Source organism: Panulirus ornatus, chromosome 56 (genome assembly GCF_036320965.1).
Source record: "Panulirus ornatus isolate Po-2019 chromosome 56, ASM3632096v1, whole genome shotgun sequence".
Classification (NCBI taxonomy): domain Eukaryota; kingdom Metazoa; phylum Arthropoda; class Malacostraca; order Decapoda; family Palinuridae; genus Panulirus; species Panulirus ornatus.
In genome coordinates this window covers 20,977,373-21,003,133 of record NC_092279.1, presented here as the reverse complement: position 1 = coordinate 21,003,133, position 25,761 = coordinate 20,977,373, and the positions used below count along the sequence as shown (strand labels likewise).

General features: G+C 38.7%; 2 protein-coding genes across 2 annotated transcripts in view; one reads left to right on the top strand and one right to left on the bottom strand.

Moving 5' to 3' along the window:
• The window catches only part of LOC139765996 (dynein axonemal heavy chain 7-like), a 178,548-nt gene extending 170,822 nt beyond the window's left edge, over nucleotides 1-7,726 (top strand). Inside the window, 3 exon segments of the mRNA XM_071694035.1 lie at nucleotides 4,003-4,158; nucleotides 5,237-5,724; nucleotides 6,825-7,726. Coding sequence (XP_071550136.1) covers nucleotides 4,003-4,158; nucleotides 5,237-5,724; nucleotides 6,825-7,353 — 1,173 coding nt within the window. The 3' untranslated portion in view covers nucleotides 7,354-7,726.
• An 11,560-nt stretch (nucleotides 7,727-19,286) lies between these two features.
• LOC139765995 (uncharacterized) lies at nucleotides 19,287-25,761 on the bottom strand. The gene is made up of 4 exons (XM_071694034.1): nucleotides 25,594-25,761; nucleotides 24,776-24,860; nucleotides 23,078-23,286; nucleotides 19,287-21,277 (listed from the first exon to the last, which is right to left on the bottom strand). Exons 1-4 carry the CDS (start codon nucleotides 25,594-25,596, stop codon nucleotides 20,492-20,494), a joined length of 1,083 nt encoding a protein of 360 aa, XP_071550135.1. The 5' UTR covers nucleotides 25,597-25,761; the 3' UTR covers nucleotides 19,287-20,491.

Here is a 25,761-nt window from a genome sequence, read left to right as displayed (position 1 = left end):
ATGCTTTCAAAATTGTTCTTTAGTTGTGCTTGTTCCATGGCCTTAAATAAGATGTAATTTTGGTGAAAAGGCTAACAACAAATGCTTTAACCTCATAACAGATTTCTTACCTCAATAATTGTCATCTTGATGTCAGTAACATATTAGATAGCACATGTCTGCATCTCAAAATCCAGATTGACCTCAAGTAAAAGGCAGTAAGCCTAAAAGTTATCAGGGGTTTAACCTGTAGATTATCCATTATTTGTTCATTTAGCACCCATGTTTAAACCACTTGAGTTTAGCCATGTGTGTTTGTGTAATTATTTACTTTTTTTATTTAAGGATTTATGCAGTATGGAATGAGAGTTCTACACTCATAATGACCCATCTCTTGATCTTTCTATACCATCAAAGCCTATCAAATCTTTGTAAATTGCCAGCAATCACTGTTTCCTTGGTAAATCAATTCCAACCATCTACTACCCTTGTGCTAAAACAGTACTTTAAATCCTTATTAACTAACTTCTTACCCAGCTTCTTACTATGGCCTCTAGTTACTTTGTAACTACATCTCATGAAGACTTGTTCACTGTCATTGTTATCAAAAATGTTTAGAAAACTGTAATCAGGTTCTTCCTCATGAGTGTATGGGTGTGGATGCTAGGAACAGTGTTTCATTTGATATTACTATGCACCCGGATATCCATATATCTGTTAATCATAATTAAGCTTTTGTACATATTCTTTTTATCTGCTGACTCAGCTATACTCACTCTGGCTTGCTTTGGCTACCTGGTCCTAAATAAATGGAACGATGCTCTAGTTAGTGGTTAACATTTTCTTCATTCTTGTTTAGTCATGTCACACATATACAGTATGGGGCAAGTAACAAGTCCAAATGAGGCCAGTATGATGGCTCTACATACCTATGACTGGCTGCACTTTTGTTTTCCTGTCCTGCCACTTTGATGGCTTTGGGATGTCCATTGCTTAGGGTTCATACACTGAGTTACCAAGAGATAATAGAGTTCCATGCCCTTGAAGTTGCACTGCTTGAGTTCACTAGCACTACTTTTTCAGCCCGATAAGGAATAGCCAGAATATACCAGAAATAAGTACTTTAGATAAGAATTATTTTGGTCTAGTCAGCACTACAGCTGTTAAAACTACTGCTTTAATAGTGACTGCACCATAGCTGTCTTAAATCTTGATCCTCTTTACCTTGGATTTCTACATCACCACTCTATCACTTCGTCAAATATATCTCTGATGCAAGTGAGAGCAAATGATGTGAGGGGAGAATGTGAGGAATGGGATGTATTTAGGAAAGCAGTAATGGCAAGTGCAAGAGATGCATGTGGCATGAGGAATGAGGGAGGTGGACAGATTAGAAAGGGTAATGAGTGGTGGGATGAGGAAGTAAAGTTGTTAGTGAAGGAGAAAAGAGAAGCATTTGGACAACACTTGCAAGGAAGGAGTACAAATGACCGGGAGATGTATAAAAAAAAAGCAGCAGGAGGCCAAGAGGAAGATGCAAGGGTTGAAAAAGAGGGCAAATGAGAGTTGGTGTGAGAGTATCATTAAACTTTAGGGAGAATGAAAAGATGTTTTGGAAGGAAGTAAATAACATGCATAAGACAAGAGAACAAATGGGAACATTGGTGAAGGGGGCAAGAGGGAATTGATGAAGTGAGGAGGAGGTGGACTGAGTATTTTGAAGGATTGTTAAATGTATTTGATGATAGAGTGGTAGATGTAGGGTCTTTTGGTTAGAGTGGTGCGCAGAGTGAGACAGTCAGGGAGAGTGGTTTGGTGAAAAGAGAAGAAGTGATGAAAGCCTTGTGGAAGATGAAATCTGGCAAAGGGGTGGGTTTGGATGGTATTGCAGTTGAATTTTTTAAGAAAGGGGGTGACTGTGATGTTGATTGGTTGGTAAGGATATTCACTATATGTATGAATCATGGTGAAGTGCCTAAGGATTGCCAGAATGCGTGTATGGTGCCATTGTACAAAGGCAAAGGGATAAAGGCGAGTGTTCGAACTATGAGTAGGAAGAGAGGAGAGTGATTGGTTTTCAGTGAAGGTCGGTCTGCAGTAATGGTGTGTGATGTCTCTATGGTTGTTTAATTTGCTTTTGGATGGGGTGGTTAGGGAGGTAGATGCAAGAGTTTTGGAGAGAGGGGCGAGTATGCAGTCTGTTGGGGATGAGAGGGCTTGAGAAGTGAGTCAGTTGTTGTTTGCTGATGATACAGCACTGGTGGCTGATTCAGGTGAGAAACTGCAGAAGTTGGTGACTGAGTTTGGAAAAGTGTGTGAAAGGAGAAAGTTGAGAGTAAATGTGAATAAGAGTGAGGTTATTAGGTTCAACAGGTTTGAGGGACAGGTTAGTTGGGATGTAAGATTGAATGGAGAAAAACTAGAGGAAGTGAAGTGTTTTAGATATCTGGGAGTGGACTTGGCAGCAAATGGAACCATGGAAGCAGAAGTAAGTAATAGGGTGGGGAGAGGGTGAAGGTTCTGGGAGTGATGAAGAATGTGTGGAAAGAGAGAACGTTATCCAGAGAGCAAAAATGTGTATGTTTGAAAGAATGTTAGTTCCAACAATATTATATGGTTGCTAGGCATGGGCTATAGATAGGGTTGCACAGAAGAGGGTGGATGCATTGGAAATGAAATGTTTGTGGACAATATATGGTGTGAGATGATTTGATCAAGTAAGTAATGAAAGGGTGAGAGAAATGTGTGGTAATAAAATGTGGTTGAGAAAGCAGAAGAGGGTGTGTTGAAGTGGTTTGGACATATGGAATGAATGAGAGGGGAAAGGCTGACAAAGAGGATATATATGTCAGAGGTGGAGGGAACAAGGAGAAGCAAGAGACCAAATTGGAAGTGGAAGGATGGAGTGAAAAAGATTTTGAGCAGCCAGGGACTAAACATGCAGAAAGGTGAGAGGCATGCAAGGAATAGAGTGAATTGGAACGATGTGTTATACCATGGTTGACGTGCTGTCAATGGACTGAACCAGTGCATGTGAAATGTCTGGGATAAATCATGGAAAGGTCTGTAGGGCCTGGATGTGGATAAGAAGCTGTGGTTTTGGTGCATTACACATGACTGCTAGAGAGAGTGTGAATGAATGTGGCTTTTTTTTTTTCCCCCACTACCTTGATGATGTGGGAATTGGTGATTAAGTATAATGATATATATATGTATAGTGTTTATAAACCACAACACAAGAGGAATGAGGAAGAGTGCTGAGGGTTTTAGGAAGACTAGAGTGAGTGTGTCAGCAAAATTGATGCAGGGGATGTAGTAATAGTGATGGGTGATGTGAATGTAAAAGTTGGTAATGTGGTGTGAGAAGTGTAAATTAAGTAATTATAAGGTAAGAGAGATGTGTGGTAATGAGAGAGAGAGAGCTGAACATGGTGTGCTGAAATGGTTTGGATGCCTGGAGAAAATGAGCAAAGAAATGGTATCAAAGATTATGTATGTACGAGAAGTGGAGGTAAGGAGAGACTAAACTACAGATGGAAGGATAGAGTGAATATGACTTTGAGTGTTCAAGACTTGAACATAGAATATGAAAGGCATGCATGGGGTAGAGTTAACTGGAGCATTGTGGTATACAGAGGGCAGCATACTATCAGTGGACTGAATCAGGGCATATGAAGCAGCCAGGGGAGACCACAGAAAGGTCTGTGGAGACTGGTTATGGATAGGTGGCTGTGGTTTTAGGGCATCACACATGACACCTAGAGAATGAATGCAAGTGAATGAGGTCTTTTCTTCATCTTTTTCTGGTGCTACCTCACTGACACAAGATACAATAGTCAAATATAAAAGAAAGAAAAGTATTTACTTTTGGATTTAGAATAAGGTAGAAAATGAGTTAGCTTTGAATTCAGATTATGTAGAAATAGATTTTGCTTACCACAACTGTTCCAATATTAATAATGATTTTTCCATGCATTTAAAAGATATTATATTTTGTAAATTTACTATACTTCTTACTTCTAGGGGGCTGGTGGATGGGGCAATGGGTGTGAGGAAGTGATAACTGCAGTAATGTTAGGACACACACCACTTGCTTGGAGACAACAGTGTTCTTATCCTGCTCCAATTGTACTGCAACATTTCCTCCATGACCTGCTTGTGAGAATGCAGTTCTTTAGGGTGAGCCTGGATAAATCTGTAGACATTTCTATGTTTATATGAAATATATTCTCTGATGCATAGCTTCATCTCTAATCAGTCAGTTCATTGTAATAATCACTGATGGAGTGGCTTTTCTTATCCTAACTACAGTGGTGTCCTTCAGGTTTTTGTCTCATTACATACAGGTTGTACCTATTCAATCCAGCAACCTTGGGACCTGGCCTTTGCTTGACCACAGAAAATGCTGGAAAACAGAAATTGACCCCTCTAAATTTAGGGCTCTTGGGTGAACACTCTTACCAATTACCATCAGCAGCCAAGAATTATTTCCCAATCTTTGGAATCCTTAGCCCCATATGGGAACTCCTCAGTATCTTGGGAAAGGGCTTTTCATGCCATACAGTGCCAATACAGGGCAGATTCATCAGCATTATACACTTGTTCTGGGTCTAAGAAATTAACAGGAATGTTAATTAGCAGAGCTGCAGTGTAAACAGATTTTGGCACTTTAGTGCTGCTAACAACATCGCCCTAGAGGCAGATTCAAAAAGTGCCGAACCATAGAGCACCGGATTAGAGAGGTACAACCTGTACTCTTTTTCTTCTCTCCTTAAATGATCTCTCTTCAACATATATCTCTCTTTACTGTTATACACTGCCCCTTACTCTACATACTTAACTCTACCTTTGTTCCACACTGAAACTCATCCTCTTTCTTGTATTGAACATATCTCCTCCCTTAGTTCAGATCTGTGCAGCATAGCAGAATGGGGAACAGTTACTTGGTTAAATTCAGTTGCACTAAAGCACATTTCCCAAATATGTATATTTTTCTTTCTTTTACTTCTGTAATAGAATTTTTACATTATTAGAATAATGAGAGTTCTTTGGAAGTTTTAATTGAGTCATCCATAAAACAACAGGAAAATGAATTTAGGAAAAAATATTGAATCCCTAATCTTAATTAGCACATACCTAAAAGTCATGAAATGATATCTATAAAAGTCTTTTTAAAGAGATAAATGTTGATAAAAAAAAGAATGATTATATGATTTATCCTCTAACTGATATGTTGAATAATATGTATCTTTTTCAGAACTGGATGGAGAATGGATGCCCTACCTACTTTTGGCTTGGTGCATTTCAGTTTCTACCTGCATTTTTGACAACTGTATTGCGGAAAGCTGCTCGCATTTACTCCAGGCCCCTTCATCATCTTACTTGGAATTTCAGCCTCACTGATCTTCCCTCCCCTAATAATCTGTCTGACCTTCTTCCGAACATCACTGAATGTGATTTGGAAGCGCTGGATGAAACAAATCAGGAGCAAACTTCTGATGATAGTCAGTGTGATAATGGTTACAAGCATGAATTAGAATTCTCAAAACAAAATGAAAAAGATAAGAAAATTAGTAATGCAGATGCTGTTCTGCCCAGTGTAGACATCTTTTCACAACCACAGGCCCCAAAACCAGCATTTGAACTGAATACTGAAGAAACCAAAAGAAAATGGTATGAACTTGGGCAGAATGGATTGTTAGTTTCAGGACTTTGGCTTGTTGGTGCTTCTTGGAATTCTGCTAGGTAAGATTGTGAATTGGATTCATAAATCCTTCAGTGGTGTGGAAAATTGTAAGATAAGTTGAAATAGAATCTAACTCATCTGATGCCTATGTGTATATCAGTTTATCACTAATTGCATTTGCCACATTTATATATAGATATTGCAATCATATAGATTCTTTTACAGTTGCTTCAGTCTTTATGCCTTTTGTTGTATGAAGGTCAAAGACCCTGTGGCAGTTCCTGTAATCTTTTTCCAAAGGTTCATCATGATTTTGTGCAATAAGGAAAACTGAATTAAAGTAAAGAAATTAGTTAGCCCCCATCACCTTAGTAACCCAGGTAAGTCAAAGGAAATTTGAGTTCAGAGGGTTTGTATATGGTAAAATAAAAAAATGGTTTTACAGTGTGTTGCATTTGAGAGAGCATGGCAAAATATGATATAGTGTACTACTTTAGTGTGAAGGTACATCTAAAGTAAACATGAAAAAGATTAAAAGAAAGTTTACCTTCTAATGGCTTCCTCCTTTTGCCACGAGCTATCACACAACTCGGGCTTTGCACATTTATAAGGTCTACAGTTATAATATGATTATCTAAGGTAATTGGTGCCAGAAGTGTCTTGGTATATGTTAATTTAGTTATGCAACAATATATCTCATATATAAACTACATGTATTTAATAGCACAGTATGTGTAAATATACAGGATAGCTTTTCTCTCTCTCTCTCTCTTTAAACATATATATATTTTCATATTATTATTATTATTATGCTTTGTCGCTGTCTCCCGCATTAGCGAGATAGCGCAAGAAAACAGACAGAAGAACGGCCCAACCCACCCACATACACATGTATTTTCTTACACGTCCACACATGCACATATACATATACATACCTATACATTTCAACGTATACATACATATACATACACAGACATATACATATATACACATGCACGTATTCATACTTGCTGCCTTCATCCATTCCTGTCATCATCCCGCCACACATGAAATAGCATTACTCATTACAGTGCATTACACACGACAGCTAGAGACTGTGCCCCTTTTTGTCTGTAAAGTAAATTATTTTATCTTTTCTAATTTCTTTGTCTATTACCAGGTATGAACTAGAGGAATCATCATCACAAGAATTTATGGAACTGTTGCCTGTTGTGAAAATGGTTCCATCACCTGTTGTAGAGAATGGTTCTTACACAGCAAGAGGCCTAACATCTTCCTGTACAACTGCTCGTTCACTGTGTCATCATCAGCTAGCAGCTGCAATTATGGAAGAATGTGATGTTACAAATAGCTTAAAACAACAATCAGATACTGTCCAGGCAGCTGAAATACCACTAAATCTGCCATTATCAGATGCCCAGCAAACTACCTCATTTTCACCAGAGGCTTTGAAACGCATGCATGATTATCCTTCTTTAGATATCTGTGCTGGAGATGAGATGATGGTAAGCAGTAGAAGTGAGCTGCCATCCACAACTAGATCTAGGTATTATGAATGTCCAGTGTATGAGGGGGGGCCAGACAATAGTCCCAGACCTTCTGTTCTGACAATAACTCTTCCAGCTGGTTTAAAGGGAGCAAATTACTGGATACAGAGAAGGGTAGCAGTGTATCTCAGTAAACAATGAATATAATTCATCAAGATGCTTAGAAATTCCATATGTAATTGTACCACTTGTAGATTTCATAAGTTACATCCAGAATGTGTACTGTTTTGTAAATACAACACAGCCTTCAGATAAAGTGCACCATTAATATAATCATATATTTTATGTGAGTGGATACGGCCTTTCTTTGTCTGTTCCTGGCTAATGCGGGAAACTGCAAACAAAGCTTGAAAAAAATTATTATAATTTTTCCATACATTCAGTAATACTGAAAATTAACCCTAAATCTTAAAATTATTGAAAATGAATCTATTGAACTTAGGGGTCAATGTCTTTTAATTTTCATGGAAAAATTTCTTTCAAGGACTCGCATGAATAAAACTACTACAGGGAATATTTGTTTAGCTCTTTTAGGCTTCTTTCACCCTTCAAGGTCTGGGCAAGGTAAAACAAAAATGTTACCAGGATGAAAAAAAATGAGCAAGTTTGATAAAAAAAATTATGAAACTAACAGTCAGAGCCATTCAAAACTAGCACATCATAAACATTTGAACCTTGTTATATATAACGCTAAGACATTCCAATATTTGCACATTACCTCCACTTAAACCACATGAAGCCAGCATATGACCACCCCTTCACTGTGCTTCAAATGGGTCTTCTAATATTATATTCACAGCCAATATCTCCAAGCAGTAGGCTGTCCAAGTGACAGTGGCGAGAAAGTGAAGAACTGACTTGCGTTGTGAAGTGCAATCAGAAAATGAGAGCTGTATAAACTGTATATAAATGTGATACGCTTATCAGCTGTGTTGAGTGTGTGAGAAAAAGTACAAGGTGGTATATCAAACTGTTCTTTCACCTGATAGACATCTCAGTGCTAAACACTTCAATATGTATTTAGTGAATTTAAGGCATTCTGTCATTAAATGGTTGACAAATTCAGTGTGATCAATGTGACACCCAGTTTTCACACTGATAGAAATCGAGTACGTTTCATGGAAAGATACTTTTCTCACCCTATCCTGTCCATGGCAGGTGTCATGTTTGTGTCAACACCACTTAAAGGCAAAGAAGAGTGCAGAAAACATATTACATGTGTACTGAATGTGATGTCACTCTGTGCATACACCTGTATTATGAGGTGCACCATATAAAAAGCAAATAATGAAAATAGAAGGGTATAGTATGTAAGTGTATATACTTTTTTTTCCCGAGATGGTAAGGGCAGCTGAGGCCCAAATCAAGGCCATACCATTAACGGGAGGCAGCAGTGATGTTTCCTGTGGGGCAGGGTGGTGCCGGGAATGGATTGAAGGCAAGCAAGTACTAATATGTACATGTGTATATATATGTATTTGTCTGTGTATGTTGACATGTATGTGTATATATATGTACGTGTATGGGCGTTTATGTACATATACTTTTTTTTTTTTTTTTTTATACTTTGTCGCTGTCTCCCGCGTTTGCGAGGTAGCGCAAGGAAACAGACGAAAGAAATGGCCCAACCCCCCCCATACACATGTATATACATACGTCCACACACGCAAATATACATACCTACACAGCTTTCCATGGTTTACCCCAGACGCTTCACATGCCTTGATTCAATCCACTGACAGCACGTCAGCCCCGGTATACCACATCGCTCCAATTCACTCTATTCCTTGCCCTCCTTTCACCCTCCTGCATGTTCAGGCCCCGATCACACAAAATCTTTTTCACTCCATCTTTCCACCTCCAATTTGGTCTCCCTCTTCTCCTTGTTCCCTCCACCTCCGACACATATATCCTCTTGGTCAATCTTTCCTCACTCATCCTCTCCATGTGCCCAAACCACTTCAAAACACCCTCTTCTGCTCTCTCAACCACGCTCTTTTTATTTCCACACATCTCTCTTACCCTTACGTTACTCACTCGATCAAACCACCTCACACCACACATTGTCCTCAAACATCTCATTTCCAGCACATCCATCCTCCTGCGCACAACTCTATCCATAGCCCACGCCTCGCAACCATACAACATTGTTGGAACCACTATTCCTTCAAACATACCCATTTTTGCTTTCCGAGATAATGTTCTCGACTTCCACACATTCTTCAAGGCCCCCAGAATTTTCGCCCCCTCCCCCACCCTATGATCCACTTCCGCTTCCATGGTTCCATCCGCTGCCAGATCCACTCCCAGATATCTAAAACACTTCACTTCCTCCAGTTTTTCTCCATTCAAACTCACCTCCCAATTGACTTGACCCTCAACCCTACTGTACCTAATAACCTTGCTCTTATTCACATTTACTCTTAACTTTCTTCTTCCACACACTTTACCAAACTCAGTCACCAGCTTCTGCAGTTTCTCACATGAATCAGCCACCAGCGCTGTGTCATCAGCGAACAACAACTGACTCACTTCCCAAGCTCTCTCATCCCCAACAGACTTCATACTTGCCCCTCTTTCCAAAACTCTTGCATTTACCTCCCTAACAACCCCATCCATAAACAAATTAAACAACCATGGAGACATCACACACCCCTGCCACAAACCTACATTCACTGAGAACCAATCACTTTCCTCTCTTCCTACACGTACACATGCCTTACATCCTCGATAAAAACTTTTCACTGCTTCTAACAACTTTCCTCCCACACCATATATTCTTAATACCTTCCACAGAGCATCTCTATCAACTCTATCATATGCCTTCTCCAGATCCATAAATGCTACATACAAATCCATTTGCTTTTCTAAGTATTTCTCACATACATTCTTCAAAGCAAACACCTGATCCACACATCCTCTACCACTTCTGAAACCACACTGCTCTTCCCCAATCTGATGCTCTGTACATGCCTTCACCCTCTCAATCAATACCCTCCCATATAATTTACCAGGAATACTCAACAAACTTATACCTCTGTAATTTGAGCACTCACTCTTGTCCCCTTTGCCTTTGTACAATGGCACTATGCACGCATTCCGCCAATCCTCAGGCACCTCACCATGAGTCATACATACATTAAATAACCTTACCAGCCAGTCAATAATACAGTCACCCCCTTTTTTAATAAATTCCACTGCAGTACCATCCAAACCTGCTGCCTTGCCGGCTTTCATCTTCCGCAAAGCTTTTACTACCTCTTCTCTCTTTACCAAATCATTTTCCCTAACCCTCTCACTTTGCACACCACCTCGACCAAAACACCCTATATCTGCCACTCTATCATCAAACACATTCAACAAACCTTCAAAATACTCACTCAATCTCCTTCTCACATCACCACTACTATATATATATATATATATATATATATATATATATATATATATATATATATATATTTTTTTAAACTATTCGCCACTTCCCGCGTTAGCGAGGTAGCGTTAGGAACAGAGGACTGGGCCTTTTTTGGAATATCCTCACCTGGCCCCCTCTGTTCCTTCTTTTAGAAAATAAATATATATATATATATATATATATATTTTTTTTTTTTTTTTGCTTTGTCGCTGTCTCCCGCGTTTGCGAGGTAGCGCAAGGAAACAGACGAAAGAAATGGCCCAACCCACCCCCATACACATGTATATACATATGTCCACACACGCAAATATACATACCTACACAGCTTTCCATGGTTTACCCCAGACGCTTCACATGCCCTGATTCAATCCACTGACAGCACGTCAACCCCGGTATACCACATCGCTCCAATTCACTCTATTCCTTGCCCTCCTTTCACCCTCCTGCATGTTCAGGCCCCGATCACACAAAATCTTTTTCACTCCATCTTTCCACCTCCAATTTGGTCTCCCTCTTCTCCTCGTTCCCTCCACCTCCGACACATATATCCTCTTGGTCAATCTTTCCTCACTCATTCTCTCCATGTGACCAAACCATTTCAAAACACCCTCTTCTGCTCTCTCAACCATGCTCTTTTTATTTCCACACATCTCTCTTACCCTTACGTTACTTACTCGATCAAACCACCTCACACCACACATTGTCCTCAAACATCTCATTTCCAGCACATCAAGTCAATTGGGAGGTAAGTTTGAATGGAGAAAAACTGGAGGAAGTAAAGTGTTTTAGATATCTGGGAGTGGATCTGGCAGTGGATGGAACCATGGAAGCGGAAGTAAATCATTGGGTGGGGGAGGGGGTGAAAATCCTGGGAGCCTTGAAGAATGTGTGGAAGTCGAGAACATTATCTCGGAAAGCAAAAATGGCTATGTTTGAAGGAATAGTGGTTCCAACAATGTTGTATGGTTGCAAGGCGTGGGCTATGGATAGAGTTGTGCGCAGGAGGGTGGATGTGCTGGAAATGAGGTGTTTGAGGACAATGTGTGGTGTGAGGTGGTTTGATCGAGTAAGTAATGTAAGGGTACGAGAGATGTGTGGAAATAAAAAGAGCGTGGTTGAGAGAGCAGAAGAGGGTGTTTTGAAATGGTTTGGGCACATGGAGAGAATGAGTGAGGAAAGATTGACCAAGAGGATATATGTGTCGGAGGTGGAGGGAACGAGGAGAAGTGGGAGACCAAATTGGAGGTGGAAAGATGGAGTGAAAAAGATTTTGAGTGATCGGGGCCTGAACATGCAGGAGGGTGAAAGGCAGGCAAGGAATAGAGTGAATTGGTTCGATGTGGTATACCGGGGTCGACGTGCTGTCAATGGATTGAATCAGGGCATGTGAAGCATCTGGGGTAAACCATGGAAAGTTGTGTGGGGCCTGGATGTGGAAAGGGAGCTGTGGTTTCGGGCATTATTGCATGACAACTGGAGACTGAGTGTGAGCGAATGGGGCCTTTGTTGTCTTTTCCTGGCGCTGTCTTGCGCACATGAGGGGGGAGGGGGATGTTATTCCGTGTGTGGCTGGGTGGCGATGGGGGTGAGTAGGGGCAGACAGTGTGAATTGTGTGCATGTGTGTATATGTGTGTACGTTGGGATGTGTGGGTGTGTATGTTTGCATGTGTGGACGTGTGTGTGTGTGTGTGGGGGTGGGTTGGGCCATTTCTTTCGTCTGTTTCCTTGCGCTACCTCGCAGGCGTGGGAGACAGCGACAAAGCAAAATAATAAAAAATATATATATATATGTGTGTGTGTATGTGTAGATTGGTCATTCTTCCTGTTTCCTGGCACTACCTATGACACGGGAAATGGCAGTCAAGTAAAATGAACAAATAAATGTGAATAAGAGCAAGGTTATCAGGTTCAGTAGGGTTGAAGGACAAGGTAATTTGGATGTAAGTTTGAATAGAGAAAAACTGGAGGAAGTGAAGTGTTTTACATATCTGGGAGTGGATGTAGGAGTAGTTGGAACCATGGAAGCGTTAGTGAGTCAAAGGTTCTGGGAGCATTGAAGAATGTAAGGAAGGAGAGAACATTATCTCGGAAAGCAAAAATGGATATGTTTGAAGGAGTAGTAGTTCCAACAAAGTTATATGGGTATGAGGCATAGGCTATGGATAGGGTTGTATGGAGGAGGGTGGATGTGATGGAAATTAAATGTTTGAGGATAATATGTGGTGTGAGGTGGTTTGATCGAGTAAGTAATGAAAGGATAAAAGAGATGTGTGGAAATAAAAAGAGTGTGGTTGAGAGAGCAGAAGAGGGAGTGTTGAAATGGTTTGGACATATGGAGAGAATGAGTGAGGAAAGACTGACAAAGAGGATATATGTGTCAGAGGTGGAGGGAACAAGGAGAAGCAGGAGACCAAAATGGAGGTGGACAGATGGAGTGAAAAAGATTTTGAGCAATAGGGGCCTGAACATATAGGAGGGTGAAAGACGTGCAAGGAATAGAGTGAATTGGAACAATGTGGTATACCAGGGTCGACATGCTGTCAATGGACTGAACCAGGGCATGTGAAGCATCTGGGATAAACCATAGAAAGGTCTGTGGGGCCTGGATGTGGATTCAGTGCATTATACATGACAGCTAAAGACAGAATGTGAATGAATGTGGCCTTTTTGTCTTTTCCTAGCACTACCTCGCCAAAGGGGGAGAGGGGGTGGGGGGATGCTATTTCCTGTGTGGCAGGGTAGCGACAGGAATGGATGAAGGAATGCTAACCGGTACATATGTGGTAAATATTGAAACATCAGTTATTTGCAATACGAGAAATAGCATATATGTACGAATGTAAGGAAACTACAACATTGGTGTAGAAGAGGAAGTGAAACATTGTGTCATGTGGCTGGCAATGTTAGCAACAGCGAGAATCTTGACTCTGCAGAAGAAATGTTCATCTGTAAGCTTCATCTCTTGTGTGAGAACAGATCTATTGTAATGTCTTATATATTATGTGTTTTTGGAAGAATAAATCTTTCGTATGGCATAAAAAACATTACAGTTTCTTTTATTTCTGGGTAAGTATCATGGTTTGGTTATATATAATATATATGGGACTGCCACAGTCAGTGGTTTAAATTCTTATTCCGTAGATAGCAAAGGAAGCCATCAACATGCAATAGATACATTTGTTTAGCAATACCTTTGTTTAGATCTAGTTGATTTTCTAAGTGTGGCTTTAAGTAAGGCATAATCTGAGGTGGACAGTCCTAAACAATGGTCATTTGTTATTGAAATTATGATCCTCCTTTAATTTTCCTTGGGTTTTTATTCAGTCCCTCCTCTTTCATATGGTTATGCTCATAAACTTTGTCTGTAGGTGACAATGTGATTTTGGGCAATGAAAAACAGTCTTTTGAGCATCCATGTATTTTCCCTTCCTGTCAAAACTTTTCTTTCATTCTTGAAAAACATTTCTTGATTCCAAAGCAGTCAATAGTGGTTAGTGAATGGATGTGGGTAATTGTTCATTTAGCACCACTTCATCTCAAAACCATAACTTCATAGGTCTGGATGGGTAGCTGTATGGTAGCTGAGTTCAAGGAACGAGCAGCTTCTGGCTTCATATATTTTAAGATGGCTATTGGGGTTATACTTAGGAATACACCTATATTTATAGGCTACAACTATTATTAATCCCTACCAAGCAAATTCTCTATCAGATGCTTTGTTTACTGTAAGAAAATAGTTTTTCTTCCTTCAAAATCTCATTTTCTTTATTTTACTTTTCTTGCTTGTGTCCACTTACTAAAGGCAGCCCTCTTTTTTTCAGACTTACTTCATTTATGACTTAACCAAATATGCAAAATTCTTCTGAAAATATTCAAAAAGTTACTGTGGTACCTACACTGTTGGTATGATTAGCCAAAGAAATAATTGAGGGAAGATGGTATGAGTTTCATACTGCATTTACAGTAGGAAAAAGCATATGTAATAAGTGCCTGCTTTGTTTTTTTTTTTTTTTTTTTTTTAATTTTCCAAAAGAAGGAACAGAGAATTAGGCCAGGTGAGGGTATTCCCTCAAAGGCCCAGTCCTCTGTTCTTAACGCTACCTCGCTAATGCGGGAAATGGCGAATAGTTTGAAAGAAAAGAAAAGTAATTCATGTGGTAAACTGATTCTGTTTTGCAGCACAATACTTTTGTGTCCGGCTAAAATGATAAGGATATATTTACAAGATATTAATAAAGCCACTATTTACATGTATTCATAACTACTGGCATTTATGCAATCAAGACCAGTGATTCGAGTTAATATCTATACAGATGGAACTTTCCTTTCCAACGCATTTCTTTTAATCATTTCTAATTTCATTTATTGCAAAAGTACGTTAGAACTAAAAGATTGCTGTCACTTAAAAGATAATGTAAATGAGAACGTTGTACACTGCAGTTATTAAGGCAGCAGCCTCATTTACTGAAAACTTAAGCATTCAATCAGTTTTAGAGTTATCTCCAGATTTATTTACTGAAAGGCATCATCATTTGTAAGTGCACTGAAGACATGGTTTGGTTGTGAGAAAGTTCACCAGAGAAAACCTTGTTTCTGAACAGCAAGAGCAAATAATTCCTCATCTAACCTAAATCTGGTTAGAGGACTGAAGCTTGGTCAATGCACTTCTCATTGCCATGTACTTTACAATTTTATCAGCTTTGATTTGATTAGATTCTCTTATTCTAGAAATTATTTGAAAAATCCACACTAAATCATTGGTCTGGATACTAGTAAGCAAGCAAAAACACAAGAGTTTTGCAAATAAATATGTGTTTGTTCTAGCAACTCAGTGTAGGTACCAATAGAATAATCATAGACAGTCCTACTGTAGCCACTGGCCATCATAGGATACTGGCCAGCCATCATACTGTTAGCATGTTGACAGCAGAAAGCACTAGATGAATGATACGGTTTTCAAACATGATATGAATCAGAACTTACCTAAAAATTTTACTGGTAAAAAAATTCATCAATTTGAAAAATAATTTTATTTACAAACTTAACTAGTTACTCACATGTTAGGATAACTTTTAACATCTAACAAGTATCGCTTATAATTTTGGGGAATTTGTATTTGTTTAAAAATATATGTGAAACCAACACCTGCTATGTATAAACATACAATGGGTTGATGGAAGATATTAAATTATAGTAAATGATACCAAATGAGGTCAAATGTAATACAGCATTATAATGCTAACAGAAGATACACCTGTATTATGAACAAACCTCAAGTGTTGGACTCTTGTCTGTTTTTTTTCTTCTCAGCTTCAACAATATCTTGCAATTCTGTGTCTATCCTTTCCTTAGCACGCACAACCTATAGCAGCAGGTTTGAAAACAGAAAATTAATTCAATAGTGTGTCACATAAGTTCCTGTAAGTATACACACAAACCTATAAAATTTTAAAGTTATCTTATTTTGGCTATTCTGAAAAATGTTTAAAAAGAATAACTTAAAACTGGTTCCAGATTACTGTAAATAATTGGAAATTGTATAAAAATGCTGTTTAGCATTGCAACACATGTAAAAGTGTTAGGTATTACTGTGCATCTTCTTTTGTCTCGTGCTGAACTGTGCCGAAAATCTTAACTTAGTTTTCAGTTTGTTGTGCTTCATAGTTCTACAGCATGCTTTAAAAACATGATACTGAAATCAAGAAGCAAATATAAGAATTTAAGTGCTGAAAAGGTATATCAGTTCAGGCTTGCTTACTTTTTTCTAGTGATAAGGTAAACAACAATTAGGTAAATAATGTAAATACAGGTATTGTTCATTTGTAATGTATACATATGAAGTAGTGTACCTTTTGTATTATGCTATACTGTGAGCTCATATACCTCCTTAAATCCACCTTAAACTTTTCAAGGTGATACTTTATGATAATACTTTTTCGTTTTTATTTACAGGCATTTCAAAAATGTAATGAAGACAACTTGGAACTTTTTATAATGGAACATGACTAATGCTGTTAATGTACCAAATTATGTTAGGGGGGCAGTGGGGTGGTCCCAGAAATGGATGAAGGCAAGCAAATATGAATATGTATATGTGTATATATGGATATGTCTGTGTATATGTATGTATATATGAGTGGATGGGTCTTCATCTGTTTCCTGGCAGTACCTCGCTAACGTGGGAAATGGCGATCAAGTATAATAAAATCAATAATATATACTATATATTATTATCATTATTATTATTATCATTATTCATTTATTTTTTTTATTTTATTTTGCTTTGTCGCTGTCTCCCGCGTTAGTGAGGTAGCGCAAGGAAACAGATGAAAGAAGGCCCAACCCACCTACATACACATGTATATACATAAACGTCCACACCCGCAAATATACATACCTATACATCTCAATGTATACATATCTATACCCACACAGACACACACATATATATTATTATTATTATTATTATTATTATTATTATTATCATTATTATACTTGATTACTGTTTCCCACATCAGCAAGGTAGGATCAGGAAAAAGGTGAGGAATAGCCCATCTACTCATATATACACATATATGCCCATACACGCTCATAGACTTACATTCCTATGAGCCCACAGGGAAAATGAAACACGAGAAGTTCCCAAGTGCACTTTTGTGTAATAATCACATCATCAGGGGAGATACAAGAAAGAAATATAAGTCAGCTGATATACAGCGAAGGGACGTGATTATTACACGAAGTGCACTTGGGAACGTATCATGTTTCATTTTCCCTGTGGACTCATAGGAATATATTTGATCATGCACAAAATTGTGATCCTTTCTGATATACATACTTATACATATCAATGTATACATATATATACATGTACAATTCATACTTGCTTGCCTTCATCCATTCCTTCTCTACCCCATCCCACAGGAAACAGCATCACTACCCCCTACTTCAGCAAGGTAGTGCAAAGAAAACAGAAAAAAAGGCCACATATAATCAAACTCAGTCTCTAGCTGTCATGTGTAATGAACTGAAACCACAGCAACCCTATTCACATCTAGGCCCCACAGACCTTTCCACGGTTTACCCCATGTTTTCCCTGTGTGTTGTAGGAGGCAACTGAAAAAAGAGGTAGCTGGGGGCTGGAAATCCTCTCCTCCCGATTACAATTTTCTTAAAGAAGGAACAGAAAAGGGGACCAGGTGAAGATGTTCCCTCTGGGGCTCTGTCTTCTGTTCTTGGCACTACCTCGCTGATGCGAATGTGGTAGAGGATGTGTGGATCAGGTGTTTGCTTTGAAGAATGTATGTGAGAAATACTTAGAAAAGCAAATGGATTTGTATGTAGCATTTATGGATCTGGAGAAGGCATATGATAGAGTTGATAGAGATGCTCTGTGGAAGGTATTAAGAATATATGGTGTGGGAGGCAAGTTGTTAGAAGCAGTGAAAAGTTTTTATCGAGGATGTAAGGCATGTGTACGTGTAGGAAGAGAGGAAAGTGATTGGTTCTCAGTGAATGTAGGTTTGCGGCAGGGGTGTGTGATGTCTCCATGGTTGTTTAATTTGTTTATGGATGGGGTTGTAAAGGAGGTGAATGCAAGAGTCCTGGAAAGAGGGGCAAGTATGAAGTCTGTTGGGGATGAGAGAGCTTGGGAAGTGAGTCAATTGTTGTTCGCTGATGATACAGCGCTGGTGGCTGATTCATGTGAGAAACTGCAGAAGCTGGTGACTGAGTTTGGTAAAGTATGTGGAAGAAGAAAGTTGAGAGTAAATGTGAATAAGAGCAAGGTTATTAGGTACAGTAGGGGTGAGGGTCAAGTCAATTGGGAGGTGAGTTTGAATGGAGAAAAACTGGAGGAAGTGGAGTGTTTTAGATATCTGGGAGTGGATCTGTCAGCGGATGGAACCATGGAAGCGGAAGTGGATCATAGGGTGGGGGAGGGGGCGAAAATTTTGGGAGCCTTGAAAAATGTGTGGAAGTCGAGAACATTATCTCGGAAAGCAAAAATGGGTATGTTTGAGGGAATAGTGGTTCCAACAATGCTGTATGGTTGCGAGGCGTGGGCTATGGATAGAGATGTGCGCAGGAGGATGGATGTGCTGGAAATGAGATGTTTGAGGACAATGTGTGGTGTGAGGTGGTTTGATCGAGTAAGTAACGTAAGGGTAAGAGAGATGTGTGGAAATAAAAAGAGCGTGGTCGAGAGAGCAGAAGAGGGTGTTTTGAAATGGTTTGGGCACATGGAGAGAATGAGTGAGGAGAGATTGACCAAGAGGATATATGTGTCGGAGGTGGAGGGAACGAGGAGAAGAGGGAGACCAAATTGGAGGTGGAAAGATGGAGTGAAAAAGATTTTGTGTGATCGGGGCCTGAACATGCAGGAGGGTGAAAGGAGGGCAAGAAATAGAGTGAATTGGAGTCATGTGGTATACAGGGGTTGACGTGCTGTCAGTGGATTGAAGCAAGGCATGTGAAGCGTCTGGGGTAAACCATGGAAAGCTGTGTAGGTATGTATATTTGCGTGTCTGGACGTGTGTATGTACATGTGTATGGGGGGGGGGGGTTGGGCCATTTCTTTCGTCTGTTTCCTTGCGCTACCTCGCAAACGCGGGAGACAGCGACAAAGTATAAAAAAAAAAAAAAAAAAAAAAAAAAAGAAAGGGAGTGAGGGGACTGGAAATCCTCCCTCCCATTTTTTACTTTTCCAAAAAAATGGAACAGAGAAGGGGGCCAAGTGAGGATATTCCCTCTAAGGCTCAGTCCTCTGTTCTTAACTCTTATCTCACTAATGCAGGAAATGGTGAATACATATGAAAAAAATATATATGATGTTTTCTGCTTACAAGCGCTGCAGTAAAACTGTGATCCCGATGGTGTACCCGTCCTTCTTTCTCCTCTGTGATTATTGACATGATGCTACAAGATGTTTCCCTAAACCAACTCTAAATACTTATGATTTCCTGTTTCTTCCTGTACCAATCCAGGTGTCCCCAATAAGTTTGTCTGTAGATTAAATTCCCTATTATCAGAATTGTACCATTAACTGATAAGGCTTTTTGTCTCTCCTGCATCATCTTGGTTTGTAAGTCTATTTTCATCCATGAATATTTAATGTGGTTCTTTAATGTTTTATTGATTATGTATTATCAAAATACTTAAACTAACTTTTCTTATATTTACTTTTCCCAATACATAATGTCAGAGGAGACCAGCATGTGCATATGCACCTGTGTTGTATATGCAAGTTTTTGGAAATTGTGAGACAATTGTATATCTGTATTTGTCTGCCTCCCCATCTGAATATATGTATGTAAAGCATTAGCAATACTGTATCATAAACAATCCATCAGTCACTATAAACCTACATTTAAGTCCAAAACAAGAGGGACAAAGTATTTTAACCTGTTTATAATCTTTTTATGACAGCCATAGCTAAACCATAAACCGATTAATTATCCCTAACATTTCAAGATGCATATATAATTTGTTTTGTGTTTAAGATAGGATTCTACCCAAGTATACAAGCTCTACCACCAGTGCACACATCAAATAATTCAAATTTAGATATATACTACAACTAAAAATGTACTACCCTAATCAATAAACATAACTTATATTCAATAATAAAGGATCAGAATTTTTTTTTAAACTGTCTTAAAGACATACAAACCTATGTTGCCAGAATCTATATGTGATACTACAATATACATTTGATAAAAGTATTAACAATTATTAAGTTTTTGTCTATCAAATTAGTTTTAAAAGTGCTGTAACTCAAATCACTGCATTCATATTTAATTTGCTCCTACTCCAAATAACATACTTGCAAAAACTGTCTATATAAACATAAGAGCAACTAGTTATTCTGTCATGGATGGCAAACAGACCAACTTATGCACGTAGAGTCCAGGAAGGAGTGACATGAGAGTTATATGTGTTATAATAGCCGTCAGACCCCAAATACGGGGTTCAGAACCAATATACACTGGCAATGTAAAACCATTTTTTATTTTCTGAGAACGGAACTGAGTCTGCTTTGCATTTTGTTGACTGCAAAGGTTTCTTAGGGAGACTGCAAACACAGATTCAACCTCATCTTCACATAGTTTTAAGGATGATGGGTCAATGTGTCCTATATATGCTAAAACTCCTCTGACTGAAGTGCCTCCAAATTTACTGGGAACAGGGGGTGTCATTCCCCATACATCAACACTGGATCGAGGTATTCCTACTTCTTCCTCAGCTTCCCTGAGAGCAGTATCTATAAGGTTATGATCACCTGGATCAGCCATGCCTCCTGGGAAACTCACTTCTCCTCCATGAGTATTCAAGGTTTGGCATCTAACTGTTAGCAAGATTGAAAGTTCTCCATAAATATGACACATGGGGACAAGGACAGCAGCAAACTTTTTGGGATTATCCATGAATACCCTGGGACTACTTTTCTTCTCCAAGCGAGTGATGCATCTTTTCCGATTTTCCCTGGATAAAACTGTATCCCAGGTAAGGGAAGCTGTGGCAAACTGTCTAGCTGGCCACGTTGAGACTGGACCAGGAGGTACTCGTGCCCTTGCACCGAACCCATAGAGGATTGCCTGCGAGGTGCCTGGGCCACCAACTCTTCTCCATGTTCCTTCCACAGACATCTATGAGGAAAGCCATGAATCAGCTGAATCTAACTACTTGCTCTGAAGGTAACTGCAGTAACTGGCCTATCAGATCTGCTTTTCTCTCATTAAACTATTTGAAAAATCAATCAACAGGAAATAAGAGTTACCTATAATATTCAACCACAACTACCTTGACCATATCAGGACAAAGAATCAAAAGAATTGAACTAAAAGGTATACAAATGAAGATATGTAATATACATAAACTAGCAAAATCTAAAGAACCCAGTAATAATTTTCAAGAAAAAGTAATATTGTAGTAATAGTGATAATCATAAATAGTAAAAATATTTTTAACAGGCTACCAACACAACATACACAGAAATGTGGATATAGACAGGCATGGTAGGACAAAGGCCTGATCCTTTGGATCAGCTGATTATTATATGGAAATCTGAATTAATGTCTATCTTGCCAAAGTGAAATATATACATTTTTATGTTAGCTGAGATGGCATGGGCAACTGAGGCCCTAATCAAGGCCATCCCATTTTATCAACCAACCCCTTGGGGTAGATGAGCAGCTGGGTTGACTGTGGATCAACTGCCATAACCAGGATTTGACCCTGGGCGGCCAGTGAATGCATCACGGTCAGGAACGCTAACCACTACACCACAGGAGTCCATATAGTAATGCTGCATTTAAAGGCTCTATGCAATGCAAGTATAGGTGGAAAACCAAACCCTTGCAAGTAGGTTTCATTTTAAAAGAGGATGCTAGAAATAGGATTGTTATTACAATACAGAGCAGGTGCTTTGTGTGTGATGGTAGAAGTGTGAATTGAAAGGTTAATCTTTCCTCTCCACTAATAAGTCAGTATTATATGCAGTGCATAATTACATACCCTCTCTGTAGGAAAGAAACATCTTGTTGTTCCTGTTCCTTTATCTTATTTTTCTTTCTAATAAAGAGCAAGCTAACCCTTGTATAGTGAAGATACATCTGACCTGACTCTTACTGGTCAGGTCCTATGCATCCTCACAAAAAGCTAGTAGTACTGAGGATACGGTGAAGAGGGTTCAATTAGGCTTAGGATACAGTAAAGCTGAGCGTAAAGCTATGGTGTGAATGTAGCGAGGTTGGATTATGATATAACCTTTATAAGTTTGGTTAAAGGCATGTGGTGTCAAAGGTGTAGGGAAGCATGTTTCTGAACTGACACATAAGCATGTAATGAAGTGTATTTGGTGGTGTCTCCCTACAAAGTGTACATGCAAAAGGAGACATTCACGAATGTTGGCACTTCAAGTACTATAATATGTATGTCGTATTCATTTCAAAACACTGATTGGAGGATTTTTGTAAATATATGTATATGAACTGACTTGCAAACAATTACAGAAAAAAAATATTATCCTGAAAAAGTCTCATTAACTGCTATTCAGCTTTTAAAACTTGCTGTGATTCATTGTCCTAAGAACCCCCAACTTACAAACAGGCTACATTTTGGAAACCCTGGTCATAAATTAAATTGTTCATAAGGCAGATACTATAACGAAATTTTGAAAAATCTGGGATGAATTAGAATATATACAATACCTGCCTGAAATTTTTATTGTTGATAAAACATATCAAGCAAAATTTAATTAAATAAAATCCACATTTAAACAGTTCCTTGGTTCATGACTATGAGTGATAGTTTCTATGTTGGAGAGGCAAATGAATATTTTTTTGTTTTTTCAGAAAGTATACGTAAGTGTTTGCAGGACGGGTGCTGGTAAGCTGGGAACCCTCAGTAAATGAAAATCTCTGCTGACCTACACACTTAAGACTCACCTTACTCTGAATGTAAAATGATCCTCCTTTGCTTTTATCATTGATACTGAAGAGATAATCATAATTCTTCTGTATTTCCTCAGAATCTAATTCTTCTACATTAAGTATCTGCTTAGCTTCCTCCAAGCTCATCCCCAGTCTCTGATTAGTGGCTGAGTGCTTGGCTCCAGCAGCCCCCCCGCCTGCTCTCTGAGCTGCGGCTTGACTAGCTGGTATTAAAAAAAAAAAGAAAAAAAGCATATCTCATGAATATGTATAAATCTGAAAATTCTACATAATGTTCTGGGAGGGCAGGGGCATAAACTAATGATAGCATTATAAAAGTAATTTAATAAAATGAAAATAAAAGGGTTAGGTACAGGTGGTACTTACAAAGGAGTGCACGACTGAGGTATGTACAAGAGAAAGCAAGAGGTGAACGTTTAGGGGCTGAAAAAGAGGGCAAATGAGAGATAGGGTGATCTAGCATCAGCAACTGATGCTAAAGTTCAGGGAAAAACAGATGATTTGGGAGGAGGTTAATAATGTTAGAAAAACTAGAACAAATGAAGGCAATGATAAAGGGAGCAAATGGGGAAGTGGTAACAGGAAGCAACAAGGTGAAGAAGAGATAGATGTAACGTTTTTGGGTCAGGGAGGTATGCAAAGTGAGACAGTCATGGCATATGGTTTAATACAGAAAGAACAGATGGTGAGAGCTTTGCTGAAGATGAAATGTGACAAGGTGCTTGGAGTGGATGGTACTGCAGCTGAATTTTTTAAAGGGGTGACTGTGGTGTCGATTGGTTAGGTAGGATTTTCACTGTATATATGGATCATGGTGAAGTGCCTGAGGACTGGCAGAATGCATGAAGAGTGCCTCTGTATAAAGCAAGGGGTACAAAGGTGAGTGTTTGAACTACTGAGGAATACGTTTGTTGAATGTATTTGGGAAACTGTTTAGAAGACTGGTGATTGAGAAGGATACACAGAGAATAAAACAGGAGCAGTGTGGTTTGAAGAATGGTAGGATGTGTAGATCAAGTCTTTGCCTTAAAGAACACTTAAGAGAAACAAAGATCTGTGTATGGCATTTATGGAACCAGAGAAGGCATACAAACAGGTTGATACAGATGCTCTGTGGAAGGTGTTATGAATACATGATGTGAGAGGAAGGCTATTAGACGAAGAGGAGTTTTTATCATGAGAATGAGGCATGTGTGTGAGTAAGTAGAGAGAAGGATGAGTGGTTCCAAATGAAGGTGAATCTATGATGTCACCATGGATGTTTACTTGTTTTTGACTGGGGTGATGTTGATAAATGCAAGGGTCATAGAGTGAGGGGCTGGTATGCAGTCTGTAGATGAAAGGGGGGCCTGGGATGTGAATCAGTTGTTGTTTGCTAATGACATGGCTTTAGTCGCAGATTCAAATGAGAAACTGCACAAACTGGTGTTTGAGTCTGGTGGGGGGAAGTGTATAAGCTTATTACAGATAGAATGAAAAATAGTTTCTCTAAATACCTTGTATTTATTTGAAATACTTTAAACTGAATCATATTCTGCATTCTGCTTTATATCGGTATTTGTGATAATTCATCCTTTACATACTTTTAATTTTATATGACTTCTATACCTGTAATATTGTAATCTTTTTATGCAAATAATTAATCAAATTCTTTAGGTACTTTGATTTTTCTATGCCATAGGACAGTCTTACCTGCAATCTCCTGTCTCAAGGCTTTGACAAAGGCACGACCAACTACTTGAACACCGGCAACAAGAAGTTGAGCAATATGTTTTGCCTGCAAAAGAGACACTTTTTTGGGTGAGTATGTCTTACATGATTAATCTCGCACAAACCTACACTTCTAGTGACAGGCTAGAATATATAAATTCCAGAAGCAGTGAGAGTATGGGCCTCACTTTACAGTTAATGTTATTTGCAGTCAAAATTTACCTTATTTCAAAACCATGCGACTGTTATGATAACTGTTAAAGCTGGAGTTGGTCTTTTCGTGCTCACACTTCCAATAAATGAACAAAATTGCCAATATACAAAAAATCCAGCAAACATTCTGGTTCTTGTAGTGCATAGTTACAAGTGACACCGACGTTAATATATTCTAACTTTAACAGTACATATTAATGCAAAAATCAGCTGCTTGGAAAGTGAGGTTTTCAAAGATTCTGCTAAGTTCTTCAATTGTTTAACCTACTTTTACTTTATTCAAACTTACATTTTCCCTAAGTTTAATATCCTCCATACTACTACCTCATTCATCATCACAAAATAAGATATCCCAACCACACACTCCACCAGTTTTTTCTTCAATGAACACTTTACAGCATTTGCAGAACAACATTACTCATACATTAAAGATGTTCAGAGTAAGAAAGTCACACTGATACTTGGGTGGTGCTAGACCTCAAGCTCCAACTTCCATCAACTTATCCAGTCTAGAGTGAATGGATAAGCGTGCTACTTTACGTTATACATGAATTGTACATTTATTTATATTTATACAGCATACTAACCATCGTATATTTGTGTCAGTAGATTCTAGTCGTTAGTTATACACTAAAAGTATTTCGGAATCATGAAAACATAGTTGCACAACTACCAAAATAATGCTCTTGCAAGACTTGTTGTTGTGGATCGTATGAGAGCTGCACGTCGTCTGCTAGCGGATCCACTACAGTTGG

Bases quoted from the DNA above. Each gene is read 5' to 3' on its own strand.
- LOC139765995 (XM_071694034.1), bottom strand. The intron at 23,287-24,775 runs GTAAGACTGTCC...TTTTAATACCAG, and splicing joins CTTGAGACAGGAGATTGCAG to CTAGTCAAGCCGCAGCTCAG. The intron at 21,278-23,077 runs GTGAGTCTTAAG...CTTTCCTCATAG, and splicing joins CATTTTACATTCAGAGTAAG to ATGTCTGTGGAAGGAACATG.